General features: G+C 41.2%; 1 protein-coding gene across 1 annotated transcript in view; it reads left to right on the forward strand.

Annotated features, from left to right (window-relative positions):
• The window catches only part of SLC16A10 (solute carrier family 16 member 10), a 67,051-nt gene that overhangs the window by 10,167 nt on the left and 38,822 nt on the right, over positions 1-18,062 (forward strand). Inside the window, exon 2 of the mRNA XM_054997294.1 lies at positions 16,978-17,122. Within this exon, the coding sequence (XP_054853269.1) occupies positions 16,978-17,122 (145 nt within the window). The remainder of the gene's footprint in view (positions 1-16,977; positions 17,123-18,062) is intronic.

Raw genomic sequence — 18,062 nt, forward strand, 5'->3', positions numbered from 1 at the left:
CAGGCAGCAGGAAAGATACCAGTAATAAATAATAGCTTGGCCCAGAGCCTGGCTCTTACAGCTGCTCATCCTCCAATCTGATATATGCCCTCATGTGCCAACAATGTCCTTCTGCTCTGTACATTGGACAAACCAGCCAACCTCTACGCAAAAGAATAAATGGACACAAATCTGACATTAGAAATGGCAACGTCCAGAAACCAGTGGGAGAATACTTCAATCTACCAGGACATTCCATCAAAGACTTAAAAGTCGCTGTAGTTCAACAGAAACCTTTCAAAAACAAAATCCAATGGGAAGCTGCTGAATTGGAATTCATATGTAAATTTGACTCTGTCAAGCTGGGACTGAATAGGGACTATGAATGGTTATCTTATTATCACAGGTAACTGATTTCATTTACATAGGTGGGGTCAGGGAGAGTCCAGTGGCACCTGATGTGGGCTTTCGAGGACCACAGTTCTCTTTGTCAGATGCATCTGGCGGGGAGGGCTGTGGTTATCGAAGGCTTGTGCTGCAGTGGAATTGTATGGTCTTGGTGGTGCTGCTGGACTCTTTTTGATTTTGCTACTACAGACTAACACGGCAAACTCCTTTGAACCTTTACACAAGCAAACTGATCCCCACATCAAAAGGAGCTGTTTGCATCTCCATATCAAAGGAGTTGTTTACATTCCTCCTCCCCTCCCCTCTCCTCCTCTATATTTGACCAGTTTCTTTCTGCTCTCCATGCATCTGACGAAGAGAACTGTGATTCTCGAAAGCTTATGCTACAATAAAATTGGTTAGTCTTAAAGGTGCTACTGGACTCTTTTTGATTTTGAAATAACTGAAAGATGCTTTTTGCTTTTCCCTATGGAGCATGTGGCCTGTAGTGATATAGACTGTTGGACATGAAAGTGGGGGTGGGATAGATAGGTTTCCAGTATCACAGAAACAACTGGAGTGATGGAGAAAGAGAGAAAAAGAAAAGATGGCTGGTGAGGGAACAGTGTTTAGGTTTGCAGACAGCCAGATCTTATCATGTACTTCAAGGATGGTTGTTGCCATGTCCTGTGACCTGTTATGGTCACTGTGAGGCAGGAATGAGCTGAGGCAGGTTCTGCTGTTTACTTACCGAATACCTTAAAAATTACTGGAACTGTTTCTCAGGTCCCTTAATTGGCTGCCCCTTCCAGTGGTAAGGCAATTGGAGATGTTTCCTGCTGATGATGACTCAGTATTTGTGCAAATTGAGTTTAACATGCAATTTGTACCACAGCATGACGTGAAAGCTTCAAACTGGGCAGATGTAGAATGATCCATAACAACATCTGTTCAGCATTGGTCTATCCATTGGCAAAGGTCTAATTGAAATTAATGGACATATACAGCAATAGTAATAATGCTTATTGTATGAAGAATTGAGACTTGAGGGGAAATTAGATTGGTAAAAATATAGGCTAAGTAAACTGGCAAATATTTAGCTTCAGAATCATCTTACAACCTTTCTAAGAGCATGTGTCCCTTTGTGTCTGTTTAAACCACTAAAGGCAATTGACTAGTAGGATAGGACATGAGAGGTGGTAGAAGAAAGGAAAATGGAGCAATGTGCCTGAAGAGGCCAATGATCACTGTAAAAACAGCATCTTTGAATAACAATCTTTTTTTTGGCATAAGAGACATACTGGCAGAATAGCATTTCTGTTGGAGGAGAAGAGAAGGGTAATTTATACTGGTTCACCCTCCCAATGCAGACCCTCTACTTTGTGTGTCATAGAATTTTAGGGGGTTTAATGGGCTGTAACTGGAGGGGGGAAGACAGTGGGGTGCTGCTTAACACATTTCACAATTTTGGCAGTATTTGGGATTCCTCTTATGCATACATTTTTGTCTAGAACATTTTGCTTACAAACCAGAATTTTTAAAATGCACATAAGTCTTTCTGTACTAAAGGAATGGAGGTGATAGTATAATTTGGGCCTTGACAAATTTTCTTTGGCTTTAGAGCCAAGCTCATTTTTCTGTCTTCAGGGTTTCATATTTTAATGACCAAATTTTCTATTTACTGTTACTAAAAACTATAATGCTTCATAACCTTTTCATTTTCTCATAAAGTTATAACACATTTAGTTATTTGTAGTCCACCTTTTGTCCAGGCAGATTGCATCATTTAAAACAATGCAATAAGAACAATAGAGAACATACTACGAACACTGAATAAAACTGGATTACAGCATTAGAGAACAAACGGTATGGTACATATATAACAGAGTTGAATTGCAAACCTGGCCAACCCCCCTCCCCCCCCCCCCGTTTAATACACAGAAAAAAATGAAAACTAATTATGTTTCACAGATATTAAATAACCTTCTTCCTCTTCATTCTACAGAGTTGAAAGGGACAAATCTCATTTGTCAGTTTCACATCTGCAATGAACTGGTTTCTTTTGACTTGCTGGGAAAGTAGAGGGAAAGGTTGACAGTGTTACCACTTCTTGCTGTTTTTCCATGGGAACTAGATAATGCTTAATTAGCATGGAACTTTCCAGAACTAGCGCCTGAAATAAATGGGTGAAAGGAAAAATGACTTCTAGGGAGGAAAAAAGGCATACATACCCTGACATTTTGGAAATGGCCATGCATGAGAATTGTATAGAGAAGTGCCCATTATTGTAAGTGTATTTCATAAATTTAGCTTTGGGTTAAGAAAGAGATGCTGTTAGTGCATTAAAGAATTAAAGCTGAAAAAGCTAATGGGAAATTATAATTTTAAATTTAAATTGTTTCTAAGCTGGTTTTGTAATTTCTTTGTTTCTTTCTCTTGTAATAGAAAATAGCATATAATTTATGAGGAAATTATATAAAAGAATTTAGAATTCCTTTTAAAATGATGCATTCCTTGACTAGTGTGACTAATAAACATGGACATCTCTATCAGTGTGTCAAGGGGTTTTTTGTCCCCTTAAACCCTGTTGTGGTATGATATGAAATTCTAGTTTTAGATTTAATTGTTAGATTTTTCTCAAAACACTCTTTGAAAAATACTTAAACAAACTTGCAATGTAAGTATACCTTTAGATTATGCTATTTGATTTGTGTGTCCCTGAAAGCAAATGAGAAGGACATACACTTCCAACAGTATATTGCCTGCAGGGTTCTTTGTTGTAGTGAAACAGAATGTACTATTCTCTTAAAACGATTCACCTGTTCTTGCATACCAGTAGTCAGCCTTGTGAATGTTTTCTGTCTTTTTGTATGTGTGCACAAGTGCGTGCGCATGTATGCACACAAACTTATATTCATATTAATTTAATACTTTTTGATGAAAACTGAAAAGTAGAAGACACCAATGTCTTGCTGTGTAAACAGCAGCTAAGGAAGATTTCTAAACTAAATATGAATAAAGTAGAATTCTATCCTGCCACCTAGTCATAAAACAGAATTCTACATTTTAAGACTATATTATAAAAACACAAGTGGGGACCTGTGAAGAGCTCACTGAGGAGGAGGTAGGGAAGCTACCATTACCACCTTCTCATGGTTGTCCCGCTTGCCCACCACCTTTCCTTGGCAGGGACTGAGGGAGCAGATGGAGAAGCATGGACAGGGGAAATAGCACCATTCTTACTCACTTTGGGTGAGTGTGGGTGTGAGGAAGAAAGGGAAAAAGTAGCAGTTCAGGACCTTTGATTCCTCCTGGCTAGCGCTGCTTACTACCTTCTCTCTCTAGCGGGCTTAGTGGCTGTGGAAGGAAAAGGAAGTGCCCCCCAGTTCCTTGTCCTGGCTACCACTGCTGTCCTATTTCTATATTTCTGCAATGGCTGCCAGCCTAGGCCAGCATTGGGCCCTTGGACAAGGATTCCACCTCCCCCCACCCATGGAAACAAAAAATCATAACAAAACAAATCATTTGGCTTCCTGATACCTTGAATAGAATAATAATTGTTTATTAGGAAAGGGACAGGAGTATTAAATAATAGATTTTATTTAACTTATGACTTATTGCAATAGGATACAGAGCAAAAAAATAAGCAAACAGAATAAAGATACCTAGAAAGTATACTGAAGCATCAGTCATTTCCTCCATGGAGAGAAGGCATGTTAGAAGAGCCCACTAGATTTTCCCTGAGATTGTCCTTGCAGTGGCTGCTTACTTTTCCCTTCCACAGGGGGCTTTATTTTTTAAAAAAATTGCTAGTAAATATCATATCACTATAATGTTATAACAAATATGTGTATTGTGTTTTCTGAATTTCCTGTTTCACTGTTTAAAACTTTCCAGCTCTTTCCATTGTTGAGATATAATAGGAAAGGCATATCTCCACAACGGAAAGGACTAGAGATTTACATTTTAAAAATGAAAATGGGAATTTAGAGTAGTTTATACACATGAGCCCCTGGAAATTTGTCCACTCTTTGCCTCTCTCTCAGCACCCCTGGCATAAACTGCCACCAAACAACATCAGTGCTCAATGCCCATTGCCTTTAAGTTTCTTCTCCCTCCTTCCATGGATGTTAAGGGCAACTGAGTACTGGCAGTGTTTGAGTTGTGAGGGAACCTGTGGCCACCAAGACTCCCATCCCAAAGAAACATGCCAGCACTCAGCATCCATTAAAGTTTGCCATTACCTCCTCTTCTTCCTGTCTTTTCTCCTCAATGCATATTGGGAGTTACAAGGCAATCCCCAAGATGGCAGTTTAAATCTCATGGTGAAACATTTCAAGAACTCCTTTTAAATTTTTTATGGAATTTCAGTCCCCTTCTCTTGTTAAATGTTCAGACCGCTAATGATACCTGCTAAAGTCTCTTTTTACATGTTGTAATTACTGCATGAATGCATCCTTAACTCATCCCAATCACTATAAATGGATTTATACTAAATTATTAACATATAAAGTAATAGGAACTATGAATGTAGTGAAATAAAAACATTTATTTAGTGTTCAACAGCATATGAGTGCATAGTTTTTCAGACAAGAGGCCTGAAGCACTTTTGCTGTATTAAAACTGTGTATATTCCACATTTAGAATGTAGGATCTGTAGGAATGTAGGGATTGAGTCCAGTGACTTCTTAGAGACTAACAAGATTTTCAGGGTGCAATCTTTTGAGAATCAAAGCTCCTTTCTTCGAACACGAGTATGAAGAAGGGAGCTCTGACTCTCAGAAGCTTGAACCCTGAAAATCTTGTTGGTCTCTAAAGTGCCACCGGACTGGACTCAAATCATTCTTTCTACTGCAGACCAACATGGCTTCCTATCTAAAACTATTCTTTTTCAGAATGTAAAGCAACAGGTGATTAATTTACTATCTATTGCTCTTAAGAGGCTGGAATTGCAGGTGGAAAATTAAAGGACTGGGGCTGTTTCCTTCCATATAGAAGAAGGTACAGCTCACTTGATTCTCAGCAAGGTGTTTGTAAAGCAAACACCTTTCTATGATGCTCTCTTGTATACAGCATGCTATTATTTGAGTTGTGTAGTAGAATTGAATGTTGCTGGATGTAGCATTCTGCTTTACAGCAAGATTGAACCATACTAATTTTTTCCCAACTATTTCCTTGCAAAGCTGTCCTTAGAGGGCTGGGGATATGCCAATTATCTTTAAGCTAGCACCATAGGAATGTTTTCTTCATGCCAATTGAACTAAGCAATACTCTGGTGACTAACTGTGAGACTAACTGGATGTGCAGTTAAGCTTCCCCTTCTATAAGAATATGGTCTTTGAATTGCACTACTGCTTTTACATGCTGCTTGATTTTTTTCCCCATGTCCAGTGAGCTGCATGCATCCCAGATTTGACATGGGGATTGGTTTAGAACAATAGGTTGAATTAATATTGCGTTTTCAGACAAGTACTAAATGTTGACTCATAAAAGAGCTCTGTTTAAGTTGAACTAGTCTACCTGCTGCATATTTAGGATTAGACATGGGCACGAACCACAAAAAAAACAAACCATGTGGTTCGTGGGTTTCCAGGAACCAGGAACTCCCACGAACTGGGGTAAGTTCCCAAACCAGTTCGTGGTTCATGGTTTGTGGGGTTTCAATGCCCCTTTCCAGCTGCTTAGCAACAGGGCAAGGGGCATTTAATTGTTTAAAGGGCCCTTTCCTGCCACTTGCAAGCGACAGGTCCCTTTAAACTATCAGCTGGCAGGTGGGGGGAATCCCCCCACCACCTGCCAGCTGATCGTTTAAAGGGACCTGCTGCCTGGAAGCGGCTGGGCCCTTTAAATGGCCCAAACTCCACAAACCCTATATACCAGTGAAGGAGGCCGAAAATGGCCTTCCTGCCCCTCAAATGGCCGCCACGGCCATTTTTGGTCTCCACTGTTGTGTGGGCCCGTGCAGTGGCGGAGGAGGCCGAAAACAGCCTTCCCGCCCCTCGCGAGAGGAGGGGGAGGAGGCTGCGGCCACGGAGAGGACAAGGTAAGTGTGGGGCTGGGGAGGTAGAGGCCTGGGGCTGGGGTTTGTGGGATTTGGGTGTTTAAAGGGACCTGCCACTTGCAAGCAGCAGGAAAAGTTTAAATGGCCATTTCCCGGGGGAGCCACTTAAACTGCCTTTTAATATGAACCAAACGAACCTGTAGACCAATTCGTGGAAGTTCATAGAAACGAGCTTCCACAAACCACTGGTTCATGAACTATGAACCAGCCTGGTTCGTTGGTTTTTTTGGTTCGTATTCAGGTTTGTGCCCATCTCTATTTAGGATTTCAGCCTTTATTTATATTACTTGCCATCTTTTCTGTTCACTTCTGTAGTTTTTACTGTCTGTTAACAATCTGAGGTACAACTATAAAGGCTTGGGGCAGTGTGCCCACATATTGTAATGATTCAGACTCCTCCTACATAGCAATGCAAATAACCTCAATTTGGACTTCATGTCAAAGGTAAACCACAGTAGATGAATTACATGAGGATACTCAAGGGATATGCTAGCAAAGATAGTTCCTCAGAGGGTTTCTTAATAATTGACAGAGCCTTTAAGCAAATTGGAAATTAACAAATCATCTGAAGAGCAATCTAGACTGCTCTGTAGAGAGAAGTGAAATTCAAACTACATTTCTTGGCTAACATTGTGTCTGTCTCCCTTCACGTGAGCATCCTCATGTAATTCGTTTCATGTGGTTTAGCTCTCATTACTAGATTTCTTGTTACTCTACTTCATGATTTATTGTTTTGGCTAATGTCAAGAGGGAAGATGCTTAGCAACTGAAATTGGTGCTGATAAACATATGTAATAAGAATATAATACAATCTACATCCCAGTATTTGCTAGTGGCTGTTATAAATTTGCAGGCATGTTAAAGAAGCAAAAAAATTCTTAAGCCAATCATCTTGTATTCACCTGTAATGAGTTTGTCATAAAAAGTGCAGGTTGTCATTATTGACTGCTCTGCCAATCAATATCTCTTTAAATATAACAGTTCACACCATTAGTGCTCTATGACCATCATCTATTTGGCCAACTGGGTGTGGGTATAGAATGTGATTTCAGAACATGGACCATTGCTGAAATGTATTTTCTGCCACTGATGAAGTGTGGATCGAAACAGGATTACAAACACGCTGGCAAACCTGTTGGGCTTTTGGTATATTCATATCCTGGATTCTAATCTGGATATATGTCTACTTTTTCAGAAGCCAAGTACTTGTCAAAATTGAAAAAAAAAAAGAACTGGTGAATCTTTTTGGATGGTGTACTCTTATTTACTTACTTACCTTCGCATTGACTTTCTCTGCACCCATAATTTATTAAAGGAATAGTGACATGGACAGCCATACTATTCAAGGACATATACTTACCGGTTGGTCCCGAAGAATTTTATGTAACAAAGACTATGGTTGTTCTTATGTGTATATTTATTGAGGGGATTTTGTAATTGGTCTAACATATTATTTATTGAACTATATATGATAGGCTGGCTAGAACAGAGGCTCTTAAAGAGAGAGCAAACAAGATACAGAAGAAAAAACACAGGCTCTCTATGTCAGCAATACAGCCAATCTTATCTCAATTCAAAATAATAATAAACAACAGTACACAATTAAGAAATGTGATAAATAAATTGATTACATCATCATCATTATTGAATCCATCACATCCATTATACATAGTCATTCATCTGGACTGAGAATATACAAACCACAACACAAACTCAAACTGTTGGCTCCAAGTGATAAAAGACAGGTCATATAAGCTACAATTCTCAACTGCTTTCACTTAGCAACTGTGTGCAAGTCTCTCATAGAGGGTAGTGATTGCAGTTGTCTTCCAGTTCTCTCCAAGCCGCAGAAAAGATAAACATCCCGTCGGCTCGACAACCAGCTAGCTTGCAAGACTGTTTCGCATGAGCACAAATGTGCCTCAGCTTTCTCAAGAGCACAGGGAATAAACCAGTAAAGCATTAAGTTCAGACACATTGCATTCGCTCTTTGATGGACATGTTGACATGTGAATTATGACTATATGATTGATAAGCAAGGAAAAATAAAAATATGGCAAAAAATTCAATCACAAGGACAAAATATCTCATGGCTGATATATTATCAATTGGTATCCAAACTCAAAGAAGAAAAAAATATTTGAACAGCTAATTAGTGAAGAGTCCAAACATCTCTTGGGAAAAATATACAAAATTATACTGCCATATGCCACAGAATCAGAACCAATCAAAAAGGGTGATTCAGCCCTTTGGCGAGCGTGGGAGTGCATGCCAGGCTGCCCTTTGACCCGCATGATGACATCACTTCCCAGGAGTGACATCATCATGCACACTGGGAGCGTGCGTGCATGCTCGGCACGCGTGAGAAAAGAGATACAGAAGACGGCGGAGGGTGAGTGCCAGGTTCCCAGTCCCCTGCTGGGGGACTCAAGGGACCTGACAACACTAGCTGAATCCCAAAAATATGTTATTAAATATTATAAAAACACACAGTGAACTTTTAAAATATATGCAGATGGCAGTGAGAGTAGTATATGCAGCAAAATGGAAGACAATTTATTTATTTCAAATTTCTATTCCACCCTCCCCACGAGCGGGCTCAGGGTGGATAACAACATATTAAAATACAATTTAAAAATCATCTACATTAAAACAGCAGTGTATTAATACACATTTAAAACAGGATGGTGGACAGCCTTCACAAGGAGGATTAAGATTTTACACACCCCTTTTTTCAGGCCGGCGGGGCCCAGCATCAGCTATATGCCTGGCGGAACAACTCTGTCTTGCAGGCCTGGAGAAAGGATAGTAGGTCCTGCTGAGCCCTGATTTCAGCAGACAGAGTGTTTCACCAAGTGGGAGCCAGGACCGAAAAGGCCCTGGCTCTAGTTGAGGCTAAGTGGGCCTCCTTGAGGCCAGGGACCACCAACAGCTGTTTGTCCCCTGATCGAAGTGTCGTCTGGGGAATATATGGGGAGAGACAGTCCCATAGATACGCTGGTCCCAGTCCACACAGGGCCTTATAGGTCAATACCAGAACCTTGAATCTGATCCGGCACTCCACTATCAACCAATGCAGGTCATGTAAGAATGGTGTTATATGCGCCTTATTTGGCACTCTCATAATACCACACACCACTGCATTTTGTACCAGCTGTAATCTCCGGGTCAGGCTCAAGGGTAGCCCCTCGTAGAGCGAGTTACAGTAATCTAGCCTAGAGATGACCATTGCTTGGATCACTGTAGTTAAATCATGGGTTGACAGGTAAGGGACAAGTTGCCTGGTCTGCCGCAGATGGAAAAAAGAGGACCTGACAACCACTGTGACCTGTGCCTCCATTTTCAGGGAGGCAACCAAGATCACCTCCAGGCTCTTAACCCTTGGAACTGGCACTAACGGTGTCCCATTGAGGGCCGGGAGCCAGAGTCCCAAACCTAATCCCCCATGGCTCAAGTACAGGACCTCTGTCTTAATTGGGTTCAGTTTCAGCCGACTCTGCTTCAACCAACTAGTCACGGCTGCAAAAGCATGTTCCAGGACATCTGGGGCTGAGTCGGGCTGGCTGTCTATCATCAGATACAACTGGGTGTCATCTGCATATTGATGACATCCAAGTCCGAAACTTTGCACCAACTGGGCAAGGGGGCACATATAGATGTTAAACAACAATGCCAAGATGTGACTGAGTGGATGAACAAATTGTATGAATATGCATCTGTAGCCAAATTAACTTCTTATATACATAATAGACCCATCTTAGAATTTCAGAAAAAATGGAAAGACCATTTTGACTACATAGTTGAAAATTTAAAAAAAAATAAGAATACCTATTATTAAAGTAGACCAACTGTAAAATTAACGGTTTAAAACTTTGATTATAAATGTTGAGTGTATATAAGCAAGGGAATGGAGAGGGTAAATAGTTTGGGAGTATAATAGGCTGTTATATATTCTGTTTTCATTGGTTTTGTGTATTGTTACATCTCTTACTTATTTTATTCATTGTTTATTGTTTTTGTTGTTTTTCTTTGCTTTCAAATAAAAATTTAAAACAAAATTAAAAAATTGTAATGTTTTTAAGTGTGCGTGTATGTGTCTTTAAATGTTTGGTGTGGTACAGATGAAGAGTGGGGTGAAAGAGAGGGATGAGTGAATGATATGATTGGTTGATGACTGAGAGTGTGGGCGGAGTGAACTGCTGTTTCAGTTACTGAGTGGAGAGAAAAGATTCAGATTGGGCAAAGCAGGCAAGCTGTGTGGAAGGGTTCTTGTTCTTGTTCTAGTTCAGTCAGATAATCTGTATGAAGCCTGAACTGTGTATGTTTGTGAAACATTGTCTGGGGAAAACAGGTAAGCTGTGTGCAGCCTGAGCAAGTCTTTCTGAGATAAGTATGTCTGAGATAAATATTGAGTCAGGGCAAGAGAGGCAAGCTGTGTTTATCTGTGAATTTCTGAGAGAAATGTAACCTGTATGGACTCCTGAACCGTGTATGCATCTGACGAAGAGAACTGTGGTTCTCGAAAGCTTATGCTACAGTAAAGTTGGTTAGTCTTAAAGGTGCTACTGGACTCTTTACTATTTTGCTACTACAGACTAACATGGCTAACTTTTCTGGATCTATGAACTGTGTATGTTTGTGAAAGAACATTCAGTCAGGGCAAGAGAGGCAAACTGTGTGTGCCGCCTCAGGGAAGATCTGAGATTCATTTATATGAAAAAACTTTAAGAACAGATAATACTCTTTGAAACCTTCAAGCTTAAGAAATAATATGACACCAATACGCTTCTTGTAAAAATAAAAAGTTTATTTTTTTTTATCCCAGAGTTATTCCTATATCCCATTCCTTTCCTCAGGGCCACATAGTACCATGAAGGAGCCTGACACTTGGGCACATTATAAAAGGGTAAATTTAAGTTATTTTGGAATATAATTCCTGGTGGTAGCAATCTACCCAGAGGGTGTAAAAGAAGAAAAGGGTTAAAGGCAAAATCTAACAGAGAAAGAAAGAGGTCGTACTATTGTCCATTCCAAGAGCAATTTTACATTCTCTGTGGTAGCTGAACAATCTCTAATGGGAGGGAATACTTAGATGCGCCTACCCACAGAAATCACAGTCACTGCAGGGGTGGGTGGTATGTTGTAGTCAACAGACAGCTTGTGCCGTATGGTTCCTGGTAGAGACAAATTCACATCAGTCTGTTAGAACTGAGGACTGTTCACCTGGTGTTACAGGCTTTTCAGTTTGCCCTGAAGGGAGAATCCATTCACATAGAGATGGACAATGCCACCACAATTTGTATTGGCTGCCACTACAAAGTGCCCTCAATTCTGCGGTTTGGGGGCCAGAGATGTACACTTCCTAGGGGATGCATCTCAGATTACCTCAAGGAGAATGTTTTGTTATGTCTCCCCCCTCCCTTTCTGCTCCTCCTCAGAGTCTTGCGCAAATGGTGTTAGACAGACCAAAGGCCACCACAGCAGTGCTGTTTTGGCTTCATCAACCTTTGTTCCTGTCCTTCATGAAGTTGGCCAATGCGTTGTTCTATGCATTCCCACCCCTGCTGCTTCTGCTTTCCTGGGGACCTCATTTCCATCACAATATCTCCTCCCTACATCTCATGGAATGGTTGATTGTTCTCTAAGGCTGTACAAGGAGTTCAAGGACATTATAGAGAATGCCAGGAAACAGTCTACAATTAAATCATAGCTTGCAAAGTGTAAAAGATTTCTCTCTTGGTATTCTTTGATACCAGGTACACCCAGTATATGCCCAGATGAGCTTTGTCTTGGATTATCTCCTTCACCTGGCTAAACAAGGATTGTCTCATTGTTCTGTTAAGGGACATCTAGCTGTGGTAGTAGTAATCCATAGGGGCATACATGGAAGGTAGTCTTTGTTTAGCCTGAAACGAAGGCATTCTTGAAGAGCCTTCTAAACAAATTTCCTTCTGTCTCTGTTAGTCCCATGGTGCAGCCTGTCTTTCATACACACTGAGCTGTCAAGACCTTTTGAACCTTTAGCCACCTGTTCCCTTAAATTCCTATCATGGAAGACAGTATTCCTAATGGCCATCATGTCAGCAAGGAGGGTATTAAGGTATCAAACATGACCCTCTCCTTTTCTTAAGATAAATTACTCTTAGTTCTTCATCCTCGCCTTTCATTTTTACCCGTCATCTCTCAGTTCCACTTAGCCTAAGATATCATGGTGTTGAAAACTGCCCTCAAGTCATAGCTGATTTATGGCAACCCCTAGCGGGATTTTCATTACAAGGGACTAACAGAGGTGGTTTGCCATTGATGCCTCTGCAACTTCGTTGGATATTTCCCATCCAATTACTAACCAAGGCTGACCCTGCTTAACTTCTGAGATCTGATGAGATCAGGCTCACCTGGGCTATCCAGGTCAGGGCACAAGATATCATATTGCCCACTTTCCCCCCTAGTCCACTGAATGAAAAAGAGCACTCCCTAATGCCTCCCTCCTTTTCTACCTAAATAAAACAAAATTTACAAAGCATGTAAATTTATTACAAATTCAAGTTCCAAGATAGGCTCAGCACAATCTTTGTCTCATTGGATTGTGTCCACCATTTGGTTTTGTTAATGAATTGCCCCAGGTTGACTGTCCTCTCCAGGTTCATGTACATTCTACAAGGTCCCAGGCCACATCAGCTACTTTCTGTGCTGTTCTCTTCATTGATTCTATTTGTAAGGCTGCTACATGGGCATCCTCTTCTACATTTGCTACTCACTATACTTGGATGTGCACTTTGCAAAGGAAACAGCAGTGGGAGAAGCAGTATTACAATCTATTCAGTTGAGAGCTTCACACCCACCACCCATGTGGATCTGCACTGTGACCACAACAATGAAAATATGATTGTACTTACCTATAACTGAGGTACATTGTGGCCACCAGTGCAGTCATATATCCCTCCCTTATGCCCAGCTTTAAGCTCTTTCCTTTTAAATAGTCTGCATCCTTAGGCCAAGTGCTCTGGAAGCAGCAAAGAGAGGACTGAGGAAAGGTGCCCCGCTGACTGGAGAAAAGGGGAAATTGAGGAATCCTCTGCAGTTGGGGAGTGCCTCAGTCTTTCTTTAGAGCTTTAGACTGCACTGGTGACCACTCAATGAACATAAATTACAGGTAAATGTAAATTTAATCTTCTATCTTGTCCTGTAATAATAGAATTGAAATATGAGGGGAGAACTCAAATTGGGGCAGACCTGGAAATAAATGAAATCGTTACAAATCAATTTTTAGGAATTGGAGGCATATACTGAAATGAACTCATTCCCTTTCAAAACCTAGTTATCAACAAATAATACATGAATTTGCTCTAAGTGACCATGAATCATATTAGCATATGTAGGATTAAATAGGAACTATATAGTGCTGTAGCCAATAGTTTTGCCCAATTCTGAGTTTTGAACCAAACAGTCTGCTATTTGCACTTGCTGTCCAGAAAATAAACTGAGAAAAGACTGGACATACAAATGCCTGGTATTTTCTAATTAAGAGTGCCAAGAAACAAGCAATTCAAAGGAACAGAGTTGGGGGAGCTCAAGGGTTAAAATAGAGAAAAGAAGTGAGAAAATGAAGGAGGAAATCAAACTCTATGGCTTGGCTGTGAAGTAGGGTTGCCCAGTCCCTTCTCCTCCTGGCAGGAGAGGGAGGGCAGCATTTACCGTCTTCCTACTCCTGGCATGCTCTTGCACTGGTGCGATGATGTCACGTTCATCGTTGCGCAAGGTGTGGAGCGCACCCGTACTTTTCAGTCGGCTGATTTTGTAGCAGCCTGTTTGGGGGCACAAATTGGCCTGTTGTTAAGCTCAGGAGCGCTCTCGGAGCAGCGCAATGATGTCAGTGATGTCGTCATACCAGTCCTGGGAGGGCATCCAGGAGGCCATTTCCCTACCTCCCCCCCCACTGGCCAGGTAAGCGGGGAGGGGGAGGGGAAGGTGGGAGTGGGGGATCCCCTGCCCCCACCCCACCTGGGAAATGAGATCCCAGTTGTAGAGGGTGAGCTGGTAGAAGGCAAAGTGTAACTAGTGCTGGCAGTTCCATCATTCCTACCCGAGAGGAGAGAAAGATGAAGCTCCCCCTCCTCAGGTAATTCAGTAGTTTCTCCTCCACCCTGAAAGGAGCAGTTTAGTTTTGTGGTCCATGTATCTAGGAGGACTAGTTTTCTGACTCTTCTGTACTATAAGGTGGACAGTTAACTTCTGTTCATTAGTAGTTCATTTTTCTTTTCCCTTCTCTGTTGGGGAGCTGCTTTGCTTGCCCCTACTCACCCATTTCCTCCAAGCTGGCTCCTCTTCTGGCTCCCATCAGGGAAAAAGCATACAGCTTCTCTCTCTCTCTCTCTCTCTCTCTCAGTAAAAAGTGGTGACAAAAAAGAAGGGGGGCATAGTCCAAGCAAGTGCTGGGAGTGGGCATAATGAGAAACTTAAATTTTCTTTGTGCCCTGTAACTGTTAGCTCAACCATGGTGAGATTTCTGGCTGAACGGAGAGCAGGTGTATGTGTATGTGTGTGTGTGGGGGGGGGGAATGTTCCAAAATCAGTGTCACTGTTACAAAATCAGTGCAGTAGTTTCCAGAATCACTTCAGAGGGAATTTTCGCCCTTGTTTTTCCCATTTCTCCTCTTTCCCTTCTTTCTTTATTGGTAATCAGTGGCAACAGCTTTCCCCCTGAAGTCCCTGCCACCATGACTCTAGAGGTGATATTGGGGGGGGGGTCACTTTCCCTTGTGTGTCTTAATTGTATAAATATTAATTTATCTTAGTTTTATTTATTACCCTAGTTTTTTTCCCTAATGGGGACCCAGTATAGTATACAACATTCTCTCCAAACCCATTTAACCCTGACAATAAAACCCATGAGGTAAAATCAGTGAGTTAGGGGTGGGCAAGAATGGGGGGGGGCATCCTAAGGCCCCAGAATCACTAAACAGCCCATCTATTGAAGGCTTTGCCTGCCAGTGTTGATGTAGTATGAAGCGCACACCGGAGCAGTGGTACTTAGTGGCCTGCCTCTTTCTCTCTTTCCTGGGCCACCTTGCCAAGCCATGTGGTCCCTGCATGGTCAACATTTTTTTAATCAAGTATATCCAGTATTTTTGTTGAAACCACCAGGCAACCCTAGTTGTCAAAGAGTCAAGTATAACGGCCTGTTCTTGTGAGGGTAACAACAAAACCCACACCCCCAACCTGCAACGCCTAATTAAGTTGCTAGTTTATAAAGAGGCAACATTGATTACTCCAAAAGTGGTAAGGCTTGGAATTTAGGCCCTCATATCATCATAAATCAGGAACTGCTTGAGCCAGTAGCTATTTTTCCTTAGGTGCCAAATGATAATTTTCTTGGTCAGTTCCTAATTTAGTTTTCTTTGTTAACTCATTATCAGGGGTTGTTTGCTTTGTACCACAAGTTTTGATTGTTAAATATGATTTTAAAAGATGATTTTATTTATTTTATACCCCAAGTGAGGCCTCAAAATGGTTTACTTTTCCCTCTCCATTTTATTTTTATAATTACCCTGTGAGGTAGGTATGATGAGAGTATGTGACTTGCCCAAAGACACCTAGCAAGTTTCCATGGCAGAATGAGAATTCAAACCTGTGTCTCCCAGTTCATAGTCTAACATTTTAACCACTGCACCATACTGGCTCTTTTTTGTCCCCTGGTTTTGCTTAGTATGCTGTCTATAGCTTATCTCAGCATTCTTTTGCAACTTGAATTTCTGCATACTATTTAGTCCTGATTGTAGGTTTTCTGTTTCTAGACTAGATGTATGGAAATAATTTAGCTTCCTTTTTTCAAACAATCTTAACTGTTCTGTTTTGTCCAATCCAAAAGCCTTTTACAGATTACTCATCTTGTTTGTACTGGATAATAACCTTATGTATCTGATTACAACTTGCTTTCAGTCTCCACTGTTTAACTTCAAGTCATTGTTGGGCTTTTACAACTAGCAGAATACTGCAGTGCTGGTTAGTTGTTTTTCTTGCTATATGTCTTTCCCCTAAAGTAACAATTTATATGAACAGCAAGATTTGAGTCTAGTAGCACCTTAAAGACTCACAAGATTTTCAGGATTTAAGCTGTTGAGCTCAAAGCTCCTTTTGTCAGATACAAGAGCCTTGATCCTTGAAAGTTTATACCCTGAAAATGTTGGTCTTTACGCTGCCACTGGACTCAAATCTTGCTGTTCTACTGCAGACCAACACAGCTACCCAGCTGAAACAATTTTACTATATGAGAGAGCCAGTGTTCTATAATGGTTAGAGTATCAGGCTAGAATTTGGGAGACTCTGGTTTGAATTCCCCATGGAAACTTGCTGAGTGACCTTAGGCCAGTCACATGTTCTTAGTCCAACATACCTCACAGGGTTGTTGTGGGGATTGAGGACATGAATTTTATAAGCCACTTGGGCCCCCACTGAGGAGAAAGTTAGGATATAAATGAAGTAAATAAATGAACTTTTAGTTGAATTTTACCACATTAAATTCAGTCATATATTCTTGATCTTTTCTACAGCATGGGTGAGTTCCCTGTCCATGGGAATGATCTTCTTCTGTTCTCCCATAGTCAGTGTATTTACCAATATATTTGGCTGTAAAACAGTAGCTGTAGTTGGAGCAGCTGTGGCTTTCATTGGACTCCTTTCAAGCTCCTTTGTAAGGTAAGTCTACTGACTTTCATTGACTTCTCCAAATGCAGGTGGTGTCTGGCAAGGTATCACAATATAGGCTATTTTGCTCAGGAGATCAGCAATACGTTCAGGAAACCTTATCATATATCCTCAGACATCTTGAGGATATTACTGATTACAGCACAACTTTGAGAATAAGTGTTGTGCAGTCTGATTTTAAATGTGTTACATGCCTCTAAGAGTCTCTCTACACGAGACCTCTTACACGAGGGCACTCAAGTGAAGGAAGACCACAATGTTAGCCCGGAAGCGGAGTTTTAAAAGACAGATTGGAAGGCTTTGTCAATTTCACCTCTCTAGAGCTGGCAGAGATGGCTCCTCAGAGGGTTTATTTCCTCTTCACCTCCCAGTGAAATACAAAGTTTGCACCTTAAGAGGTACCACAGACTCCAGCCTCAAATGGATAAGATAGAGCTCTTCCACTGATGTCTTGCATTTTAGAAGACAATGTTGGTGAAAAAGAACTAAATCTTGCTCAAATGAAATTTTCTGTAACAGTCTCCATAGCATCCTTGGAAGCAAAATATTTTTTGCTTATTTGGTCAGAGCTTTCAAGGTTTGGAAGGCAGATTTTCAGGTAAAGGTGGACTATCTTGTTTTCAGATATCTTAGTCAATGCTTAGTTCTTGTGGCCCCTTCTTACATGCCCAAGGTAAGGCCAATTGCCACCTTGGGGATCAGGTAGCACTTTTCCCCAGGCCAGTTTGGCTAGGGATCATGATGGTGTTTTGCCATTTTCTGAGCATGGAGCAGGGGGTCACTGGAGGAGTGGGGAAGAGAGATAGTTATGAATTTCCTGCATTGTGAGGGAGTTGGGCTAGATGACCCTAGAGATCCCTTCCAACGCTATGATTCTGTCACATGTAGGCGTAAGTAGCTTTGGATCTCATTCTCCCTTCCCCCCCTTCTC

Source organism: Eublepharis macularius, chromosome 1, assembly GCF_028583425.1.
Source record: "Eublepharis macularius isolate TG4126 chromosome 1, MPM_Emac_v1.0, whole genome shotgun sequence".
Lineage (NCBI taxonomy): Eukaryota > Metazoa > Chordata > Lepidosauria > Squamata > Eublepharidae > Eublepharis > Eublepharis macularius.